This window comes from Puma concolor, chromosome A1 (assembly GCF_028749965.1).
Source record: "Puma concolor isolate L17-30 chromosome A1, mPumCon1.1.hap2, whole genome shotgun sequence".
NCBI classification, from domain to species: Eukaryota; Metazoa; Chordata; class Mammalia; order Carnivora; family Felidae; genus Puma; species Puma concolor.
In genome coordinates this window covers 238,221,098-238,241,309 of record NC_141667.1, presented here as the reverse complement: position 1 = coordinate 238,241,309, position 20,212 = coordinate 238,221,098, and the positions used below count along the sequence as shown (strand labels likewise).

General features: G+C 45.7%; 1 protein-coding gene across 7 annotated transcripts in view; it reads left to right on the top strand.

Annotated features, from left to right (window-relative positions):
- The first annotated feature begins 431 nt into the window (after positions 1 to 431).
- TNFRSF19 (TNF receptor superfamily member 19) overlaps positions 432 to 20,212 on the top strand; it is a 91,993-nt gene continuing 72,212 nt past the window's right edge. For 2 of the 7 annotated variants that reach the window (XM_086715170.1, XM_086715159.1), the window contains exon 1: positions 10,292 to 10,633. In XM_086715170.1, the coding sequence (XP_086571296.1) occupies positions 10,595 to 10,633 (39 nt within the window). In that variant the 5' untranslated portion in view covers positions 10,292 to 10,594. Of the gene's footprint in view, positions 1,002 to 9,609; positions 9,814 to 10,290; positions 10,634 to 20,212 lie in introns of those variants that run through there. The other 5 variants (XM_086715169.1, XM_086715161.1, XM_086715165.1 and 2 more) reach the window with 5 other exon arrangements.

Genomic DNA, 20,212 nt, shown 5'->3' with positions numbered 1-20,212 from the left:
GTTTCGCTGGTGTTCAACCTCTACTAATTTAAGTTTCCAGGAAAAGACAGTTTGCTTTAAGTCCTTAAAGATGGGTCACGCTTCAGACAAAGACGACATTTTTAAAATGTTCCCCTCTCCTTGCAGCAGAGCCCCTGGGTGTTGTCTGGAATGGTCTTAGAGTGCTATTTAACTACTCTGAATATTTGACACCCAGGCTTTGTGGAAAACATTGTGATTCTTATCAACGAAGAGGCAATTAAAGGCAGTCCTTTGGAACCCAGATGGATCAGGGATCTTATCACACTCCCGCAATCACTGTCCTTTCCACCTGGGAAACAGATAACAGAAACTGTGCTGCGTGAGGCACACTAGCCTAACGTGATTGGAAATCAGGCAGACTCTGGCTTCTCCGGAGCTCTGCTCCCCCACAGGCTGAATTATAGCTCTCCTACCAGTCCCACGGCGCTGAATGATGTCATGGGATCTGCAGTTCAGCGAGATGAAAGGGATCAAGCAGAACCCGCTGGCACTAGGCAAAGCCTCCAACACACAATCCACAACACGGCTTGGGAACCGAAAAGGCTACGGATCCAGCCACTCAGCTCAAGCTTGGGAGAGCCACGGGTATCGCCTGGTTGCAAAGGGGAAGGGGGAAAAAAAAGAGAGAGAGAGAGAGGAAAACAACGTGATCCGTGTGAAACAAAAGAATTTGTGGACAAGGAGGGGAGGGCAACTACCTGCGGAAAGGGAACTTTCTTGATATCCATGCATATATATAAACTTAGCCCTGCCTTTGATGTTCTGCAACTGATCGCCGATCAGATTACGGCATTTCATCTCCCTGCTCGTCTGCCTTTGATCTGCATGGTTAATTTTATTTTCCTGGATTTGAAGTTTCGTCCGGGCTTGTGCTGACATACATTTTTGGGAAGGTAGCAGCACTTGGCACAGAAATGCTGCCACGGAGAAACTGAGTTGCCGAAAGGGTGAGTCCTGGAAAGAGTTCAGCACGTTTGCAGGTACAAATTTTATGTTTTGTCGCAGCTTTCACTTCACTTTTCCTGTGTGCTCTAAGGAAATGACGGCTTCAGTCAATTAAAAGCGGGCATTTCTCTGCTTGAATACCACATTGTGTTTCCTGGGTGTATCAGAGTAACTATGATTCTCCATGCCGTTTTTAGAGGTGATACAAAAGGGTTGGCAACGGGTCATGCAAACTGCACTTGGAAATGAGTTGTTCAAACAGGAGAAAACAGAGCGCTAACTTTAGCATACAACCCGCCTTCGGAGCCTGAGATCTGTAAGCTGTAATTGCGTTGAGTGTTTACAGGTTACTTTATTTAGTAAACAGGCCGAAGAACTTTCCTAGATGCCCCACGGCTTTCCTTATTTTCTTACCTAAAAGAGTATACTGCATCTTTGGCAAGACTGTTCCTTAGTTTATTTATTCTCTCACCTCCAAGACGTAAACCCATCAACTACATTTCCTTATGCAGTTTGCATCCTCAAGGGAACCACTGAAAAGGCATTCAAGTACGATTAAAGCCTTTTAGGTGTAAAACTGAAGGACTTTTAAACCAGAGAGGGTAAAGCTGTGCCAAGTTTTGTCTAAAAAATTCTCTAGTGATTTTCTGTAACCTTTGGAAATAGCACAAGCCTTGTTTACAGAAACGTTCCCGCCGTTGGTATTCCTAAATTAACATTTACTTTAAATTTATAGTGACAGCTGTTGCCAGTTAAAAGTTGCCAACTGTTTATGAAAACTATCTGAGTAATCAACAGTTGCCATGCTCCACACAGGTTTTAGTCAAATTCTCACTTTGGTTTATACTCCACTTGGCAAACCCAAAACATATCTTGCAGTGGGTGCCAAATTTGAAAGTTAACTGTTGTTTTTTGTCAGTTCAGTGATCACACACACACACACACACACACGCACAACTCGCGCACACACACAGAGAACTCTTTACATGGAGAGGCAAGATTTTAATACAGTGCAAAAGAGTCTGTGTTCACATTAGTTCACTTTAGTGTTCTAGTCTTTATTTGGGTAAAATAATTATCATCACAATGGCATATTTTATGCTAGCTGAACCACAAAGAAATTATAAGTGATAAGATTAGTTATCCTTTAGTTTGAAATTCTGATGAAACAGGAAAGGTCTAATGAGCCTCATTTCATATGTAATTAATTTTTCAGAGCCAATTAATTTAATTACTTTCTAAACTTTCCTCCAGATATTAGAAGGAGGGTAATTAGCACTGTTTGTTTAATTTTAAAACTGTGATAACTGTTAAGAGGATATTATTTAAAACCATACTAAGCTGACTATATTTTAGAGATGTGTGGGTAAGAATTTAATCTAAGAGATTTAACTGTTGTTTTTTAGTCACGACGCCAGGAGAGGCATTTAAATTTTTGTTCTGCTGACAGTGTAACAAAGCCAGTTCAAAAATATCCTGGGGTATCAATTTAGGTCGATTCTTTCAATTGTTTGCTGAAAAAAATCCTCTTTAAATCACAAAAGCAGTATTCATGTTCACATTCCAATAAAGAAAATTAAGCTTTTAAAGTAACCAGTGGAGAAGATGCCTGAAGAAATAACACGCCGAGGAACTTGATCATTTAGTTTACATTTGGGATTTATAAAATTTCTTAAATGATTGCTTATTCTGCTAACAGGTTCATTTTAACAGATACATTTTAACAGATACAAACACTCCTCAGCACTAAACAAAAGGGAGAATCAGCGATTACCTGATTAATTTCGGCTTTGTAGAAAACTAGCTTGGGCAAGTCAAGTCCCTGAAAATCCACTTCGGTTTCTGAATTAATTCAGTTAATTGTTTACTTCTTGGGTCCTGGTTGAGAAATGAAACAGATTGTATTTGATTTTAAAAGGAAGATGGCTATTGCTGAGCTACAGGTATGGCGTCGAAAGGCATTTCTTAATTAATTGCCACATGATGATCTCAATCGTGACTTAAGTGGCCCTGATCCATAATACTTCCATGAACGACACCCTTGTATTGCATTTTTTTCAAAGCACTCTCCTATCTATTGCTTCAATGGCAGTGTTGTTACTGTAGAAGGACCAAGTCTTCAAAAGACTTTTCTAGTCCTGATTCGCTATGTGACCTTAAGAGAGTCACTTCACTACTCGTTTTTCTCCTGTGTGAAATGAGGGAGTTGACTATCTCGTTGTGAAATAAGCCGGTGGAATTTTTATAGCCATTTTGCAGATGAGCAGACTGAGATTAGAGAAAAGTTAACTTGACTCTCCTAACCAAGGTCACATGGCTGGTTTTTCAAGTCCTAATCCAGTGTTCTCTCTGTTTCACCACGCATCGTCTATTTTCTAACAACTGCACAACAAATTCAATGCACTATGTAGCTGAACAGAGAAAAATGTTAGTCTGAAAGGTAAAGAGTAAGATAGCCACTTCCTAATGGAGTATATATTTTTGTTTCCTCAATAGATGTCAGTTAGCTGAATTAGTCTGGTTATGTTCTACCTGTTCCTTTTGCTTCTGTATTTTTTTTTAACTTTGTTTTTTATTTATTTTTGAGACAGGGAGAGACAGAGCATGAACAGGGGAGGGTCAGAGAGAGGGAGACACAGAATCTGAAACAGGCTCCAGGCTCCGAGCTGTCAGCACAGAGCCCGACGCGGGGCTCAAACTCACGGACCGCGAGATCATGACCTGAGCCGAAGTCGGATGCTTAACCGACTGAGCCACCCAGGCGCCCCTGCTTCTGTATTTCTAAGCAGTCTGAACACATGCTGGACCATAATGTTTAAGATGATTTTTTTTTTTTTTTTTTTGAGAGAGAGAGAGAGCGCGCACACGCAGGCAGGGGAGGGGCAGAGGGACAGGGAGAGAGAGAATCTTAAGAGAGAGAATCTCCATGCCCAGCAAAGAGCCTGACACAGGGCTCAATCTCACCACCGTGAGATCATGACCTGAGGGAAATCAAGAGTCAGACATGTAACCTCCTAAGCCCCCCAGGTGCCCCTAAAATAATTTTTATCAAAAGTCGAAGTCTTGGCGCAATGTGCAATTCTATATATTTGTGTGAGTCTGCCTGTGTATGTGTGCATATACAAGTGGGTCATCATAAAATCTTTATGTGTTTTCCAGGAATTTATATTTTCTGAGAAGATGTCCCTGAAAAGTTTAATAGTGAATGAAATGTCATTATTCGTTGAGGAGATTCCCTGTGGGATTTTTGTGAGATTTTACTTTGCAAATTTCATATGGCTTGTACATGATCTGTGTTCCATGCCACATTTGATTACATTAAGAATCCTTGAACAAGTTTTCTTTAACTCTTTCTGTTCCTTTTTTCCCTCAAGAAAGAAACATTTCTTGCGAATAAATTCAACTTATTGACTATAAAGCTTGAACGTAGATACTGCTCTTAAGGCCAAATAGCCATCCCCAAGTCTTCTCATCCTCCTAAAGTTTTCATATAAAGCTTTACAGATTATTATTCCATAACAGTCGCTAATATTTCTTAATTCACTAATTAATTAATTCACTGATACGTATTGAGGACTTGTGTGCCAGGCACTCTCACAGTGTTTTTTCAAACACTCTCTCATTTAAATTTATAATTGTCTCCTTCATGGTACAGATGAGGAAAGTGAGTCTCAGAGAGACTCATAGACAACATGTGCGAGATCACAAGGCTAATTAAGTGGCAGCACTTGAGTGTATCTGATTTCAGACCCTGGGTTCTTTTGTTCTAGGGCTGGACCGTTAATTGTTTCCATCACAAGAATTATATAGAACCAACTTGATTTTGCCCAAAAAACAGGTTCTGTAGTTTACTTTCTTTTGATATATTTTATTTTATTTTATTTTTAAACGTTTTTATTTATTTTTGAGACAGAGAGAGACAGAGCATGAGCAGGGGAGGGGAAGAGAGAGAGGGAGACACAGAATCTGAAGCAGGCTCCAGGCTCTGAGCTGTCAGCACAGAGCCCAACGCGGGGCTTGAACTCACAGACCGTGAGATCATGACCTGAGCCGAAGTCGGATGCTCAACCGACTGAGCCACCCAGGCGCCCCTCTTTTGATATATTTTATAAGAGCTATTAGAAATTTTTGATAGAGCTTTCCATCAGTTAGCCTAGAATCTATAGCTATAAAGGATCTCAAGACATAAACCATTCTTCCTCTGCTTCACTAGACAGAACTCAGACATCTGCCACCTGCTTGGTCAGACTCTCTTCTCTGTGATGGCAGAGACAGTCCAAGTCGCCCTGGAAAAATTAATAATTTGGTGCCCCCTTGATAGGATAATGCTTTATCATTTTGTCAGCCCAATTTAGAAAACTGGCCCTGAAAAGGAGGGCAGGGGAGGCTCCCCGATGGCAGTGCTTAATTTCCCCTCTACTGTCCCTCGCCATTCAGCGTCAGCCCCTGAATTGTTCCTCAAACCCACCCACTGGCTGGAATCACCACTGAGAAGTTACCAAGTCTCTCATCCTTAGACTGACAGGTGGTTTCACAGCATCCAGGGTGAGTTCAGTTTGCTCTTTGATGAAAAGAGGGAGGGAGAGCTGAGATGGGCAGGTGGGGCTTTCCAGCAACTTTATCAAACCATTCCTTCCAGCATAAACCACCCTCTGCGAGAGGCGTGCTGATAAGTACAGCTTTCTGCATCCTGCTAAATGTCCCCATTCTTGGGCTGTTCCCAGCAAGCCTGGTCTTTCATTCAGCCACATGCGGAGGAGACTGCCATATTTATCAGGAAAGAGAGGAGGAGGGTCCAGGGCCATTTCTTTTCTCATTAAACACATGACAAGTCTAGCCAATGGGGGATGCCATAAATTCACAAAGATCACTGCAGCTGCTATTCACTCATAACAGCTTTGCTCTAAATAACCTCGTTGGCCTTTGCACGTATATTGGCTCATGTAGTGGTATGGTGAACATTATGTTAAGACTCAGGGGGCCTGGGTTCTGACTCCAGCTTTATTATGAACTTGGTGTGTGACCTTGAGCAAGTCACAGCATGTCTGGCCCCAACCCGGCACTGATCATCCGGGATTGGCGGCAATGGGTGTTGCGAGTTACTTAAGTAGCTGCATCTTGGTTATTTTTTCCCTCATTTTCTTAACTGTATTTGACAAACTTTATTCATCTTTGAGATCGTCACTCCCACTTGTTAACTCATTCAACAAATGTTAATGAGCACCTACTATGTGCCAGGCACTGTAAATTAAATTCCACTGACAGACAAAATTCAGTACCTTCATGTGGCCTGCATTCTGTTGCCTTTTCCCAAGGACTAGTGATCTACACTAGAAATTACTAGGAAGTCAACCAATTTTCCTTGAACTTTGCTTTTAGTGAGCTGACTGGTCACTAAAACTGTTTTTTTTTAAAGTTTGTTACTTCACTAGTTTAAGTGGAGGGGGGGAATAGCCTCTTGTCTTCCAGCATCTGAATGAGTGTGGTAAAGTGGGCAGTATTTACTGAACTTAACCAGCCTCTTCTTTAAGGATAAGATGCGTGCAATAGCTAGAGTGCAGAATTCCAGTGCTCTTTGCCCCCACTGTCAAATATCATTTCAATTATCATTTATTTACTGCTGCTAGGCTTTGGATGCCCTACAATAGATACCCTGCCATCGTAATGATGGCTGCCATTTAGTGAGCATTTACTCTGTGCCAGGCATGGAGCTGAGTGCTTTAAATGCCTTGTTTTATTGAGCAACCACCGATGAGACAAATTTTACAGGTGAGAAAAAAAAAAAAAAAAAAAGGAAATTTAAAGAGGCTAAGTTCCTTTTCCCAGGATATGCAATAGTGGATGGCAAGTTGGCATCCAAGACCAGATAATCTGATGCCAAGGCCGATGCATGTCAAAAATAATGTCTCTCTCTAGAGTGAACTAATAGGCTAACCGGGCAGATCAATCATACACACATGAAATGACGCAAGAACTAATGGGCTAAATAATGTCTTACTGTCTCCAAGTACAAGAGGAGGCCAGAGAACAAAAGAGCTTTTAGCTGAAGTCACAGAGGTAGTTCTCAAGTTGGCAGATGAAATTCCACTGAGAAAACATTTATTGAGCATTTGCTTGGATGTTTGATATTATCAGAGATACAAGTTTGAACAAAATACACCCCTTCTCTGTAAGCATTTTTAACTCCTTAAGGCAGAAAGCTAAGTAAGTCCCACTTGGATGCAAGTGCTATCATTGTAGGAAGCCCACGAATCTTGGATAGACTCGTGAGAGCTGTGGCTTTCCAGCTGGTTCTGAGATAGAAGCAGGTGTAAGTAAGTGAGGAGGCAGAGCATTAGTGAGTATTAAGTGGAAGGAAAGGGGAAGTTCGGGGCACATTCGAGGCAAGGCGAGCCGACCAGTTTGGCCAGAACAGAAAGTGTGTGGTCTAGAGGAGAGAAAGATAAGGCTGAAAATGTGGGCAGAGCCCCAAACACGGCAACCTTTGAATGCTAATTTAAGGAGCCGGAAAGCCGGTCTTAACAATGAGGAGCCTCTCGTAAACCTTTTAATTAGACACTGCCGGTGATGAAAGGCGGGAGGAAGCAGACCGCCGGACCGACCAGCGGAGAGAAAGGTTGACTGCGGCAATATCCCCGGGCACGGTGGGGAGGGCCTGTACCTTGGTGGAGTTAGTGGGACAAAGGGTTTTCCCTTCCTCTTTTTAGAGGAAGAAAGGGTGACTGTGTGAGACCTCACAAAGGAAGAGGCAACAATTGGGCTTCACCGAGACGCTGAGTGCTCTAGGTGCCAGACCCGGGGACGTTAAGGAAGTAACACGTGCCCTCCGGGTGATTCAAGTCCAGGTAGGGAAAGGGGCGCAATCAAACAGGTGACTTCGGTATAACACGCACAGGAGTGCAGTCGTGTAGTTGTGCCAGGCGACGGCACAGATGGGCTGCGAGGCTCTCTTCCTATCTCCCGATAAATACGGCAGACTGCTCTGCATGAAACTTCCCTGAGCAGCAGCACATGATGCTAGGCTAGGGCAGCCCGAGCCCGGGGACGTTTAGGAAGATGCAGAAAGCTGCACTGATCAGAACTCCTCTCACAGAGAGTGGTTTGTGCTGGAAGGAATGAATGGATTGATAAAGTCGCTGCAAAGCCGAACCCCCCCCCCACTTTTCATCAAAGAGCAAATTGACCTCACTGTGGATGGTGTGAAACCACCTCTCATCTAAGGATGGAAGTCTTGCCGTGAGGTTCAAATAAGATGGTGCATATCATTTGTAAGTTATTTACAAAGTCGATGTTGGGGTCTGTATTCAGACTGGGTTAGATTTGAAGTAGGTCATCTTGAGGTGTGACCCTTGGGAATGCTTTTGAATATACTTTCTGGCCTAGCACTATGGTGTGCTCAAGGCCTCAAGATGTACTATCAGAAATTAACTAGAACAACTCATTCATTTATTCATCAACAAACATTTATCGAGGGGCTACTATGGGCTTTAAGGTATCGTAAAGAAACACAGGCTATGGTTCCATCCAAAGAGTGGTGTCATTGTGTCAGGAAAACAAAACCAACAGACAAGCGGTGGATGCCTCTTTTCACTAAAGTCATGAACGTATCTTGTGTTTGAAGGAAATTTCCCCTTTTATTTACCCGCTGGACAGATGAAACAATAGCTGCTTACATTTCTATGGCATTCTACTGCTGAAAAAGTATTTTTTAGGTACCTCATTCTTTTACTCCTTCCAACAAATTTGCAAACTGGGCACCGTTAGCTCCGTTTGATAAGTGCATAAACTCAAGTGCATAAGTTTCAACACCTTCCACAAAATACTTTGTTAAGGCGTGGAGCCAGCACTCTGTGCTCCCCCACATGGCCAGCGGCTTCCAGGTTATGGAGCGACCTTAACGGTTGGATTGGGCTAGTGCTGGCGTGGAGGAGGGGGACCCAAGCGTATGTACAAGGATTCACCTTGTTAACTGATCCTTAGAGGTTTCTGGCCAAGGTGGGGGAGGGGGCGCCTTGGGTGAGTATCTGCTGGAAAAATGTATCAATGAGTGAATGAGACGATTATTGACGAGCCAGGTCATCATGATTTTGATCGACCAGAGCAAACGTGCCACATCGTTTTCTGGGGGGGGGGGGGGGGGGTGTCTTTCCTCCTACGCAGAAGCAGGTGCTGGGTAATGCGACCAGGCAAGGGAAAGGCACAAAGGTCCTGAGAAAATACGTCCAGGGTACAAACTGCGGCTCTCTGCCTTCGCCAAAGGCATTTCCCCTCACACAGCCAAGCTTTTGCTGGTCTCGGGGCCCCGCTCTCCCCCCACCCCCCCCCCCCCACCCCCGGCCCCTTAGCCTGCGGGAAGCATTCGCCAGCTCCCGCAGCCTCAGGGGTCAAGCCTTCTGCGCCTCTGACCTCGGCTCGGCAGTAGGAGGGGAGCCGGGGTTGAGCACAGCTGGGGCGGCCCAGGGCCGGAGGCGGGGCGAGAGGACGGGAGGGGCCCTGGGTGGGCGGGGCCGGCCCTGGGTGGGCGGGGCCGGCCCTGGGTGGGCGGGGCCGGCCCTGGGTGGGCGGGCCGGCCCTGGGTGGGCGGGGCCGGCCCTGGGTGGGCGGGGCCGGCCCTGGGTGGGCGGGGCCCGGGAGGCGGCTGCCGTTGCCGGGCTACCGGAGAGCGCGCGGCCCGCAGCACAGGGAAGCGTCCGGCTCGCGCGCGAAGAGGACCCCCCCAGACCCGCCTGCGCGCCCGGTACCCTGCACCCGGCCCTTTCCGCGCGCCCCTTTGGCCGCAAGCCCGCCTGGACCTGCAGGGCGCGACGGGGAGCGGCGGCCGGCGAAGCCTCCCGGGTCACTGGGAAGGTAGGTGCCCGGCTCCGCCGGGGGCCGCGCGGAGGTCCCTCGCCCTCGCCCCCGCCCGGGGTGGGTCCCCGAGGCTCGGCAGCCGGGGAGGAGGCGGCTGCCTGAGGCGAGGGTCGCCGGCGAGGGCTGCTCCCGCGCAGCGGAGGGAGGCGGGCGGACCGAGCCGGGCGAAGGTGACCCCCGGGCGGGGTGACAGCCAGGGGAGGAGGGAGGACGCTCTGCAGATGCCGGAGCTTTGGTCGCGGCCGCGAGGGGGACGCGGGAAAGCGAACGCCTCCGGGTCTCCGCCGGCGGTGGGAGCGGCGGGACTGGGTCTTAACATCCAGGGATCTTGGAAATGGGAAACGGCTTGTGAGGCAAACGTGTGCGCGCGTGTAGATGAACCTGCGGGAGGCTGAAGCCGGGCCCGGAAAGGTGGCGCTGCAGCGTGTGCCCCGGGCACCTCGCAGCCGCGCGGCGCCCCTGCGTGGACGCGGCGCCCCTGCGTGGACGCGGCGCTGCTCGGGGGAAGCGGGCGCGGGCCTGGCCCGCCCGCCCCGCCGCCGTGGGGTGGGGCAGAGGGCACTCACGGCCCTTGCGAGTCCTCCGTAAACAAATTCCGTGGAAGCGGAATCTCGCAGACCTGGGACCATCTGTCAGGACGGTGATGGGCAGAGCAGGTCGTAGATGAGGGAGGAAGGTCAATGCTCGCGGCCCTCGTCTGGGTTGCGTCCCAGAGAAATTTAGTGATCAACTGTCGAAGATGAAGTTTGGGAGGCTCGGCGTTCAGTGATCCGTTTTGATGGTAGCAAACTGTTCATCGGACATGGGAGGAATCCATGTGAGTCTTTTTTTTTTTCTTTTTTTTTTTTTTTTTTTTTTGCATTTTCACCAAAGGACTCGATCTGCAAACACGATCATAAGCCTCGTGCCGTATTTCTTTAGCTGAAATAACTCAAAATACTTATGCAGGTGTAGTTTTCTACTCCATTGACGGTTTTCCTTTACTAGAAGACAGTTTGTTCACATAAACAGGAAACAGTTATTGTTAAACATGACTTATGCAAACGGAAGATTTTAATACGCTGTTATTTCATGATCCGGTACTGCTCTGCAAAAGGGAGGATTATGTTGCATTAGTTCAGGATTTGCTCAGTATGTTTTCTGTTGTGCAGTTTCACCTCGGGCATTTTCGCCAGTGCTGCTTTCGTGTAGTTTACAAATATCTTATTGCAAAGCGCTGCTTAGTCTCTGAGTTAAAGATTGGCAACTTGAAGGGGGTGAGAATGGAGTCCCACTGTGGAAGAAGAACGTGTTCGGCATTAATCATCATTCACAGAGATGTGGGTGCTTAAAAAGAATTTATCTTGGGTGATATTTATCGAGTTGTCCTGAAAATAATACAAAACCTAGAAATGCATTTCATTGCGAAAATAACACCTTGACATCAATGCATAGCTCTGTAAGTTCTTTATTTTTTGATCTATGAAATGCCATAACATCTACCCTCTTACCAAGGCCACATGACTTTATTGACTTGAGAATTTTTTTTCCACAGTAAGTGCTGACTTTGAGATATTGTATTAGTATTTTCTGGGACATTGATGGAAGTTACCATCCTTGACGAGAGTGTCTTTTGACTGGGAGTCTAGGCTGCATCTTGAATTTGAAGTTAAGGACATGTGAAGACGTTTATGCACTCGAAATTGCAGTCTTACAGTACCTTTCCTATCCGGAAAATTGAGTAAGGAACACTCCTAATATAAGCTTTTTAAAAGAAAAGAAAAGTAAATGAAATGTCTTTACTTCAGGTAATCACTGGATTTCCTTTGTACCTACCTGCACACAACATATGAACGGAAAAATGGAGACATGTGAGGGTCACGTGTTGTCCTTGATACGTTAATTTAATTTACTGGTTACAGCTCTTAATACGTGAATCGAGGGCATGTTGGGAGTTTTCGAAACATGAGTGAAATATTCAGCTAACACCCACGAAGAGAATTTGATTCTCCTTTCTCGTGTATTTAAATCTCCAAGCTTAGCCCAATCCCCTGTGATCCCTTCCATCATTCAGAAATTACTAAAACACAAAAAAGCTGCAGGCACCGTGAACATATGAAGAAAGCAAGTCCTTTCAAATCTGCCGAGTCAATATTTAAAGTCAAGCATTTAAAATTCGGGGAAAGGCCAACATCCCCTATCTCTGTTGATGACAGGTTGAATAAGAATACCCACCTTGAATAAATGTACACTCCAAATAAATAGACAGCTGCTTATGTGATAAGAGCCGGGAGCGGTTCCACAGTGAAGTACGTTTGTCTCATGGCAGCTGATTATTGTGAAACGTTCATAGCCTTTTTAGAGTAACTTTCTAACTGAAGAAACAACAGTAAAGCACTGTGAACACAGTTTCTTTTCGTGATTTACGTTGAGCAGTGAGTTCATTCATTGTATTTCATCCACCTAAAATGTTTACATTTAAAAGTAAGATGTTTAAACAGTATCGGGCTATCTTTCAGTCCACACATCACAGAATATGTGCCTTTCAAACTGAGGTTTTAAAACCCGGGCTTTACAAAGAGAACAGGCACCCATCAGCAATTAGATAAAACAAAGGAACTTGTGTATCTGGAGATTAAATATTACGGAGCCCCTCTTCAGTGGGCTTGGATAGGTTTAACACGAGGAGATCTAAAAGAATGGACGCCACTTATACTGGAAAAGAACCTTCGAATGTTTCAAAGAGAAGTTTTGGAACCGATCCAGACTTCTAAAATAAAAATTGAAACAGCTGTGTTTTAGAAATGGCTATGCGCAGTTCTCTGAAGATACGCCGTGTCGGCCTTTGAGGCCCCCACACTCCTTCATGCTACCGTTGTTCTATTTGCGTTTTGAGACAGAAAAACATTTATGAATTGCAGTGAGGTGGGGGGAGGTGCCCTAGTTACAGTATGCCACATTTCTCGAGAACCCTGACCGTGATTTTCCTAAGGCAAAGATGAGCGAGTCCACAACTCAGAGAAACCAAAAGAATTCATCTTCAAAAACCCTGTCCTGGGTTAAGTTCTTAAAAAAAAAAAAAAAAAAAAATTATTGTAGAAGCCTTGACAGTGAGTGGCCCCTAATGTTTTTGAACTTTGGGGGAATTGAAGGTATTGTGTTTGGCAACAGAACGTTGTAAAGCTTGTGGAGTTTTTAGTAGAAACTATTTCATGATCTGAAAAAGGGAAATCTTTCTCATTTCCCAGCCAACAACAATATGTATATCCTTATTACCGCATGCCTTTGTGAGGCTTCCTAGGCTACAAAGAGGCTGCCCACTGTATGATGTAGGAAGAATGATTTTCAGAACGTAAGGAAAGGGAGGGTTAAGGTGGGAGGAGGCCAGAGGCCGGGGTCACTGTCCTGCTTGGAAATAGCCGTACCCTACATTGCTAACTAGTTTTTATTCTCTCAGCATCTGGGACTGACCTTATTTCTAAGCCATTTATGATTATGGTCCACCATTAAAAAGGCCGTATGCATAGCACTGGCTTTATTTCAAAGCTGATTTTTATAAATTGTAAGCCTGCCAGTTTACTTTAATGTTGATTTTTTAAAAAAATATTTCAATTTATTGCACATTGGAAAAACGTATGAGTTGAATGCAGCCTTATTACATAATGGTAATACAGTTTTATGAGATGAAAACTGTTACCTATTGCGGGCACTGTATGTTGGATAATAAATCAAATAACCGTAAAAGGATAAAAAACTAAAATTAATTTATTCTGGAAAAAATATCCAGGTTATTCGAATTACTCTGAAATGCGTGCGTTCTGGTCATTTGTAAGACAAAAAATAAAGGTCATTCTCAGAGAGAGTTAATGGATTGTTAAAATTAGAAAAATTGGGGCGCCTGGGTGGCACAGTCGGTTGATCGTCCGACTTCAGCCAGGTCACGATCTCTCGGTCCATGAGTTCGAGCCCCGCATCAGGCTCTGGGCTGACGGCTCGGAGCTTGGAGCATGTTTCCGATTCTGTGTCTCCCTCTCTCTCTGCCCCTCCCCCGTTCATGCACTGTCTCTCTCTGTCCCAAAAATAAATAAAAAACGTTGAAAAAAAAAATTTAAAAAAAAAGAAAAATAAATACCAGATTCTTCGTTAGTGATCTTTGTTAATATGATAGCACGATATTCAAGAAGTGGGGTCCTGAACTGAATCGTGTTCTACCAAAGCAATTTATATTTCAATCTCAAGTTACAGCTGCACATATTTTCAACACATATTGTTTTAGTCCTTATAACAATCATAAGAGCTAAAATGTTATAGCTAATTAGTGAATTTCTCCATTCATTCAATGTGTACTGGGCACATATTTTGGGTTAGAGTTCTACAGCGAAATCAGTTAATCTTGCCATTAAGTCCTCAAACCATAATTGGTGGTAAACTCAAATGGGTTGGTTGGTGCTGAAGTGAAGGGAGGGTTCTCAGTGCGCATTAGGGAGTGGTGGAGACTGGGGCGCTAGGACGTATATGTTCTTCTGTGTAAGGGACAACTGATAGCTCAGCTCTCGCTCGTGCTGCCTTGATGTGGGACTCATGGTTGCCAGATTTTCTAGTTTTTCAAGAGAATTCTTTATTTTTGATATTGGAAACTTATTTTAAAAAATTAGGGGCGCCTGGATGGCTCAGTCAGTTAAGGGTCTGACTTTGGCTCGGGTCATGATCTCACAGCTGGTGGGCTCGAGCCCTGCGTTGGGCTCTGTGCTGACAGCTCGGAGCCTGGAGCCTGCTTGGGATTCCGTGTCTCTCTCTCTCTCTCTGTCTGCCCCTCCCCTGCTCACACTCTGTCTCTCTCTGTCTCTCAAAAAATAAACAAACATTAAAAAAACAAAATAAGAACCACCGTGACTGTAGAAAATAATGCTGCTGGCCAGATGCAGTAGCATCGGGCTGCAAAGAGAGTGGACTAACCGGGTAATTATGCTGCGGGGTGGAGAGGAACCCAGGGTGCAGGGGCGGTGCCAGGGAAGCACGAAGGAGAGGTGTCATCCCAGATTCAGGGAGAGCCCAGAAGAACTTTGACAGATGGTGGGCCAGGCGTGGCAGATAGAGTCACAGTACACGTAGGAAGGACCCAAGACAAAAGAGGGGCGGTCACTGAGCCAACTGCAGGTGGAGACGGCTGCCGTGGTTTGGGATCCAGTGGTCTGCCTGGCCGATGGGAGGTGGCGCCCATAACTGCTCCTCTCTAGCGGGCTCCTGTGAACAGCTGCTGGGGGCCTGGTTTCTTGGCCTGAGGACACAGCAGCGTAGGTTTCCGTGATCTGGACAAGGAAGCAGAGGGCGTGTGCGTTGCCGCGCCCCTTGGATCTGCCCCCGTTAGCGGCTGGCCAGCTAGGACATATCGTGTGAGTGAGTTACCCTTCGTTCGAATGAGCAGGCCGAGCAGCTTGACTTGATAAGCAGCCCCTTTCCGTGCCGCCGAGCACAACGTCTGCCAGCTCTGCCCCTGAGGCGCCTGTGCCTTTGTTCTGCTTGCCTGGGTCTCCCAGCCCTGCCGCTCTGTTGGGTGCTGTTGATGCCGCCGGTGGGGCAGAAGGGCCAGACTCCTCGAATACAGTAAACCAGGCGTCATTAGGCTTTTCCTCATCGCTTAGCGATAGCCAGCTTCTCTGCACACGTTTCGCGAGAATGGTGGCTTGGTGGTTAGTAGGCCCTATCTGGTCTGGATTGTTTCGGCAAACTGTGAAAACCCATGATCCCGGTCATTTGTACGTCTCGTGGCTGATAAGTCATCTCCAAATAAGCAGAACGCTGAAGTCGTTTTCCGTCTGGGCCAGACCCCGAATGTTCAGAAGCTAAAAGCCGTTTCAGTAAATACCTTTTTATTGCCTTGTTTTTATTTTAAATATCATTCTTTGAACACTCGCTATTTCGTTACGTTTTCCTTCTTTTTATGAACGCCGAAGCATTTCACAAGGTATTTCGCTTTATTCCGGGAAGTGCAAAGTCACACTTACAACACCCTACCAGCTAAATTGTTTCCAAACAGCCCTTTGCCAGGCTAGGCTAAAGGGTGCTTAGGAGATGTCCCTGCCCCTGCTAAGCTATGAGCTTCCTCAAAGTGCACCTTTGTACTGTCCTGCCCCAACTTGATATTGCCTCCTTTCAAGCACCTAATAACCGTTTAATCAAAGCGTGCTGAATGAGTACATCGTTACATGTGTTATTTGGTTATATAGTTTTGCTTTTGTTGATCAGTTTTGCTCAGGCACTCCTACTGTGCCAAATGACCATTGGGTGCCACGGCGTATGATGATCTAACCCTGAGTCAACCTGGCAGGGTGGCCGCGAGCCTCGCTTTGGAGTTACCAGGCGTGAACTCGATTCGGTTTTCACCTTTCTATCACGTGTCCTTGACCCCTGGTCTTCTCTCATATCGGGTGGGAATAAATATCTACTTTACAGTGTGGGAGTAAGGGAAAAAATTATACTTTTCGTAAAGCCTTACCGCAACCCTCAACATATAAGTGCTTAGTGCAGACTTTGAATTGATTCTTAGTGTTTGAATGTTTTCTGCAGACCTGTGGGTCTAGAGATCTAAAGCATCACCAGCCACCGGATTGTGGCCATCTGAATAATGTCGCCTGCCTGTCTAACAGGTTACAGTCTTCAAGAACTGTCACACGCATTGGATCATATGGCCTCCAATCATAACGTCATCGACAACAGTAATCATCGCTAACACCGATGCAGCACTTACTAGAAACAGTTTGTATCAATGAACTTTCCCCGGAAGTGCTTTTTAAGTGCTGTTAAACTCACAGGAAGTTCAGGAGGTGTTGTCACTGTGCCCTATGTAGAGATGAGGAAACTGAGACTCAGATTAAGTAACTTGTCCAAATTCACACGCTAATGAGTGACCTTGGCAGGAACAACTGCGGTAGTAATGACATCAGCCCCAGTCATCCGCTAAGCGTCTGTTCTGTTTTAGGTGCTGGGCTAAGCGCTTTATAAACATCATCTCCAGTAATCCCCACAACTCCCCTGTGAGATAGGTTCTGTCGTTATGGCTATGTAGCTTCAAAGTGACATCGCTAAGAAACGGGACTGAAAACCCACGCGTTCTGGTTGCCAGTTTCCCCTAAGACCAGGGTGTTTTTACCCGTGTCGGGCTCACGTGCAGAAAACTGTTTGAACCTGGATTTTGGATCATCCCCAACTGCTGTCAGAACAGTCGACCCAGTCGAAATTATTTCCCAGCCCCTTGGTATAAAAAAAAAACCAAGCTAAGAGAGAAGTCACAGAAAAGAGAAGTGACATATTCCAACAGCACATTTCAATCTCTAGCTCCTGGAAACCTGGGGAAAAAAAAAAAAAAAAAACTGCTCACATTTTTTAAAGTGAATTAGGGTTTGTAGAGAGAAAAATCCTCCTTCAGTCCTGCCTTCTAGTCCAATGCACTTAATACCCCATAGATATTATGAGATAGTAATAAGATCTATCTGAGATGGAATGTTTATTCTCGTTCACCCCAGAATATGTGCAACCACCTCTCACCTGTTTTCCACAACACATTCATCGTTTTGTGCTTCTCCACGCATTTAATCCAGCAAACATTTGTGTGCCTGTGTGTGCCAGGCAGTATTCTAGGCACCGGAAATACAGAGAGCAATGATGCGTGCTTCCTATTTTCAAGGAACATACAATCTGGTGAGCGAAAATAAGCATAACTGCTAGGCCATACGATCGGTACGGTGCATGGAGGCAAGAAAGACCTCTAGGGCCACAGGGAGCAGATCTCTTCAGTGTGCTTGCTTGTGGACAGCATCTCAGCAGGGTGACAGTTGACCTGGTTCTTGGAGGGATTGAGGGGGGACGTCTGTCAAGACCAAAGTTACAGTCTGTGCAACAGGGCAAGACCACGGGCGTTCAGGAAGAACGTGGCTATTGGGCTGTGGCACAGCCAGAGGGTCATGAGAGCAGTGACCAGGCAGGCAGGCCAGCAGGTGAGACTGTAAGGGCCTAGGTCCAGGCTGAGGAGTTTAAAGGATAATTTGCAAATGTAAACCCACTCAAGCTATTCAGTTTAGCATATGTGTTGGGAGAATAACACAAGTCAGCACATAGGCTATAGTTCCATTCAGTTTCTACCTTAAAAAATCTAAAAAAAAAAAATCTGTCTTTCTGAGGCACAAATCATAGTACTGTAGTTAATTTTGCTTTTTCCTTAATAGTGTTTATGTGATTTTTATCTCGTCACTTCTTTTAATTTGTAGACTTTTCAAGCAGGACTCTGCAGTTATCTGTTTGCCTGAAGAACATTATACATGTATTTTTTTCATTTACTTCATGAACAATGAAATACTTACACTACAAAGAAGTTATAGGAAACAGAGGGGGAAACGTTCAGCCAGGATGCCACGATATGAAGGAACCTAACCGTTGATGGTGTCCTGGCTCCTTTCTTATTTTTTTAAACTTTTTTTAAGTTTATTTATTTATGAGAGAGAGAGAGAGAGAGAGAGAGAGAGAGAGAGCATGAGTGGGGGAGGGGCAGAGAGAGAGGGAGACACAGAATCCGAAGCAGGCTCCAGGCTCTGAGCTGTTGGCACAGAGCTCGATGCAGGGCTCGAAGTCACAAACCGTGAGATCATGACCTGAGCCGAGGTCGGACGCTTAACCGACCAAGCCACCCGGGCGCCCCTGGCTCATCTATTTTTGTACATAAAACAGGTGTATCTTCTGAATCATATTGCCATGACTTCTCACTTGGTGTGCATGGCAGTGATCGCCCGGCGGGAAGATGCTAAGTATTTGTGTTCCACCCCCAGCAGTGGGTACGGTATCCCAGTATAGCGATCTGTCCAGACCAGTTGCCTGATTGTGCTGTACTCTGACTCTGTCAATCTCTTTTCTTCTCATGTTTTGTGTAAATGCACGGGTATTTATACCCTCTTTTCCATATTAGCTAAATCCGTACGGATTTTATGCTACTACTTTTAAAAATTAGCACATTTTTAAAAATCAGGACCATGTCGAAAAAGAGATAACCTGAAGCATACTTTTTAGGGAATGTGAGTTTATCTCATCCCAATCCCGTGTCTGCACAAGCAGGAAGCCGCATGGTTGGGTAATTGCTGGGTCATTCTGAGATATGCAAGGAGGAAAAAAGATGTGACCAAAAAGCTAGAAAAGCAAAAGCGAACAAACAAACAAAAACACCCCACAACACTTGGAATTCGCTCAGAATGGGTCATTCATTCAGCAAACGTGTAAATGATTCCTTATTGCCCCGATAATTGGACCTACTCAGGCGACGGGGGTGACCTTGTGGGTTGTTGCTGTCCCGGCTTGTTCAGGCTAACCCCTGGCTGGCTGCTTGGCCAGCAGTGACACGGCCACCCGCCTGGCCCCGCTCCACTTCCTTTGTTGTTGTCGTTACTGTCTTTCTTGAGGTCTTTGGCCCACAGTTCTGGTTCTCTGCCCTGGTTTGTTTGTTTGTTTCTTTTTTTTAATTAATGTTCATTTTTGAGAGAGAGAGAGACAGAGACAGAGTGCAAGCATGGGAGGGGTAGAGCGAGAGGGAGACACAGAATCCGAAGCGGGCTCCAGGCTCCGAGCTGTCAGCACAGAGCCCGACGCGGGGCTCGAACCCATGAACCGTGAGATCATGACCTGAGCCGAAGTCGATGCTTCACCGAGTGAGCCGCCCAAGAGCCCCTGCTCTGATTTCTTTCTAAGTGGCCTGATTGTCTGCTCTGGGTGTCTGTTAGTTTTAGAAGATTCCACTTGGAAGGGAAACTGAACCCTTGCTTCTCTACCTGATGGATGGAGCCACCAGCTGAATGTTCACTTCTTCTTTTTTTTTAAAAAACATAAATCTCTTCTCTTGACGTTGTGTGGACCTGTAAGAAAGGCAACCCTGTTTGTTGCTACATTTTAGGTCATTTCTCGCAAAGATGAAGAGGTTTGGTTTACCTTTTGTTGAAAGGTAAATGCCTCCAATTTCATCACTTGTGAATGATTTTTAGGTGTTTTAAAATAAATGCTTATTATTCTGCCCGGAGATTACCTTCACTGTACTGGTTGGAGGAGGAACTCACGCATGCCAGACATTGGCCGTGTCGGCTTCTTAGTGGAGCTGAAGCCCCACCATCCAAGCGTCACGACTGTGTTGCCGGGGATAGTGACGCAGGGACACGGGAGCCAACCCACCTGGGTGTGCTCCCTGCCCTGCCTCTTACTAGCAGTGTGGCCTAGTGCAGTGTGATCCAGCCCTCTCTGAGCCTCAGTTTCCCCATCTCTAAAGCGGGGATAATGACGGTATCTCCCTTCTGGAGTACTTCGGAAGGTAAATGAGCTAATGCGCCGAAGACAGTACCTGGCGTAGAGTGGTTAGCACACGTTTACTGTTGTTTTACCCCTATTA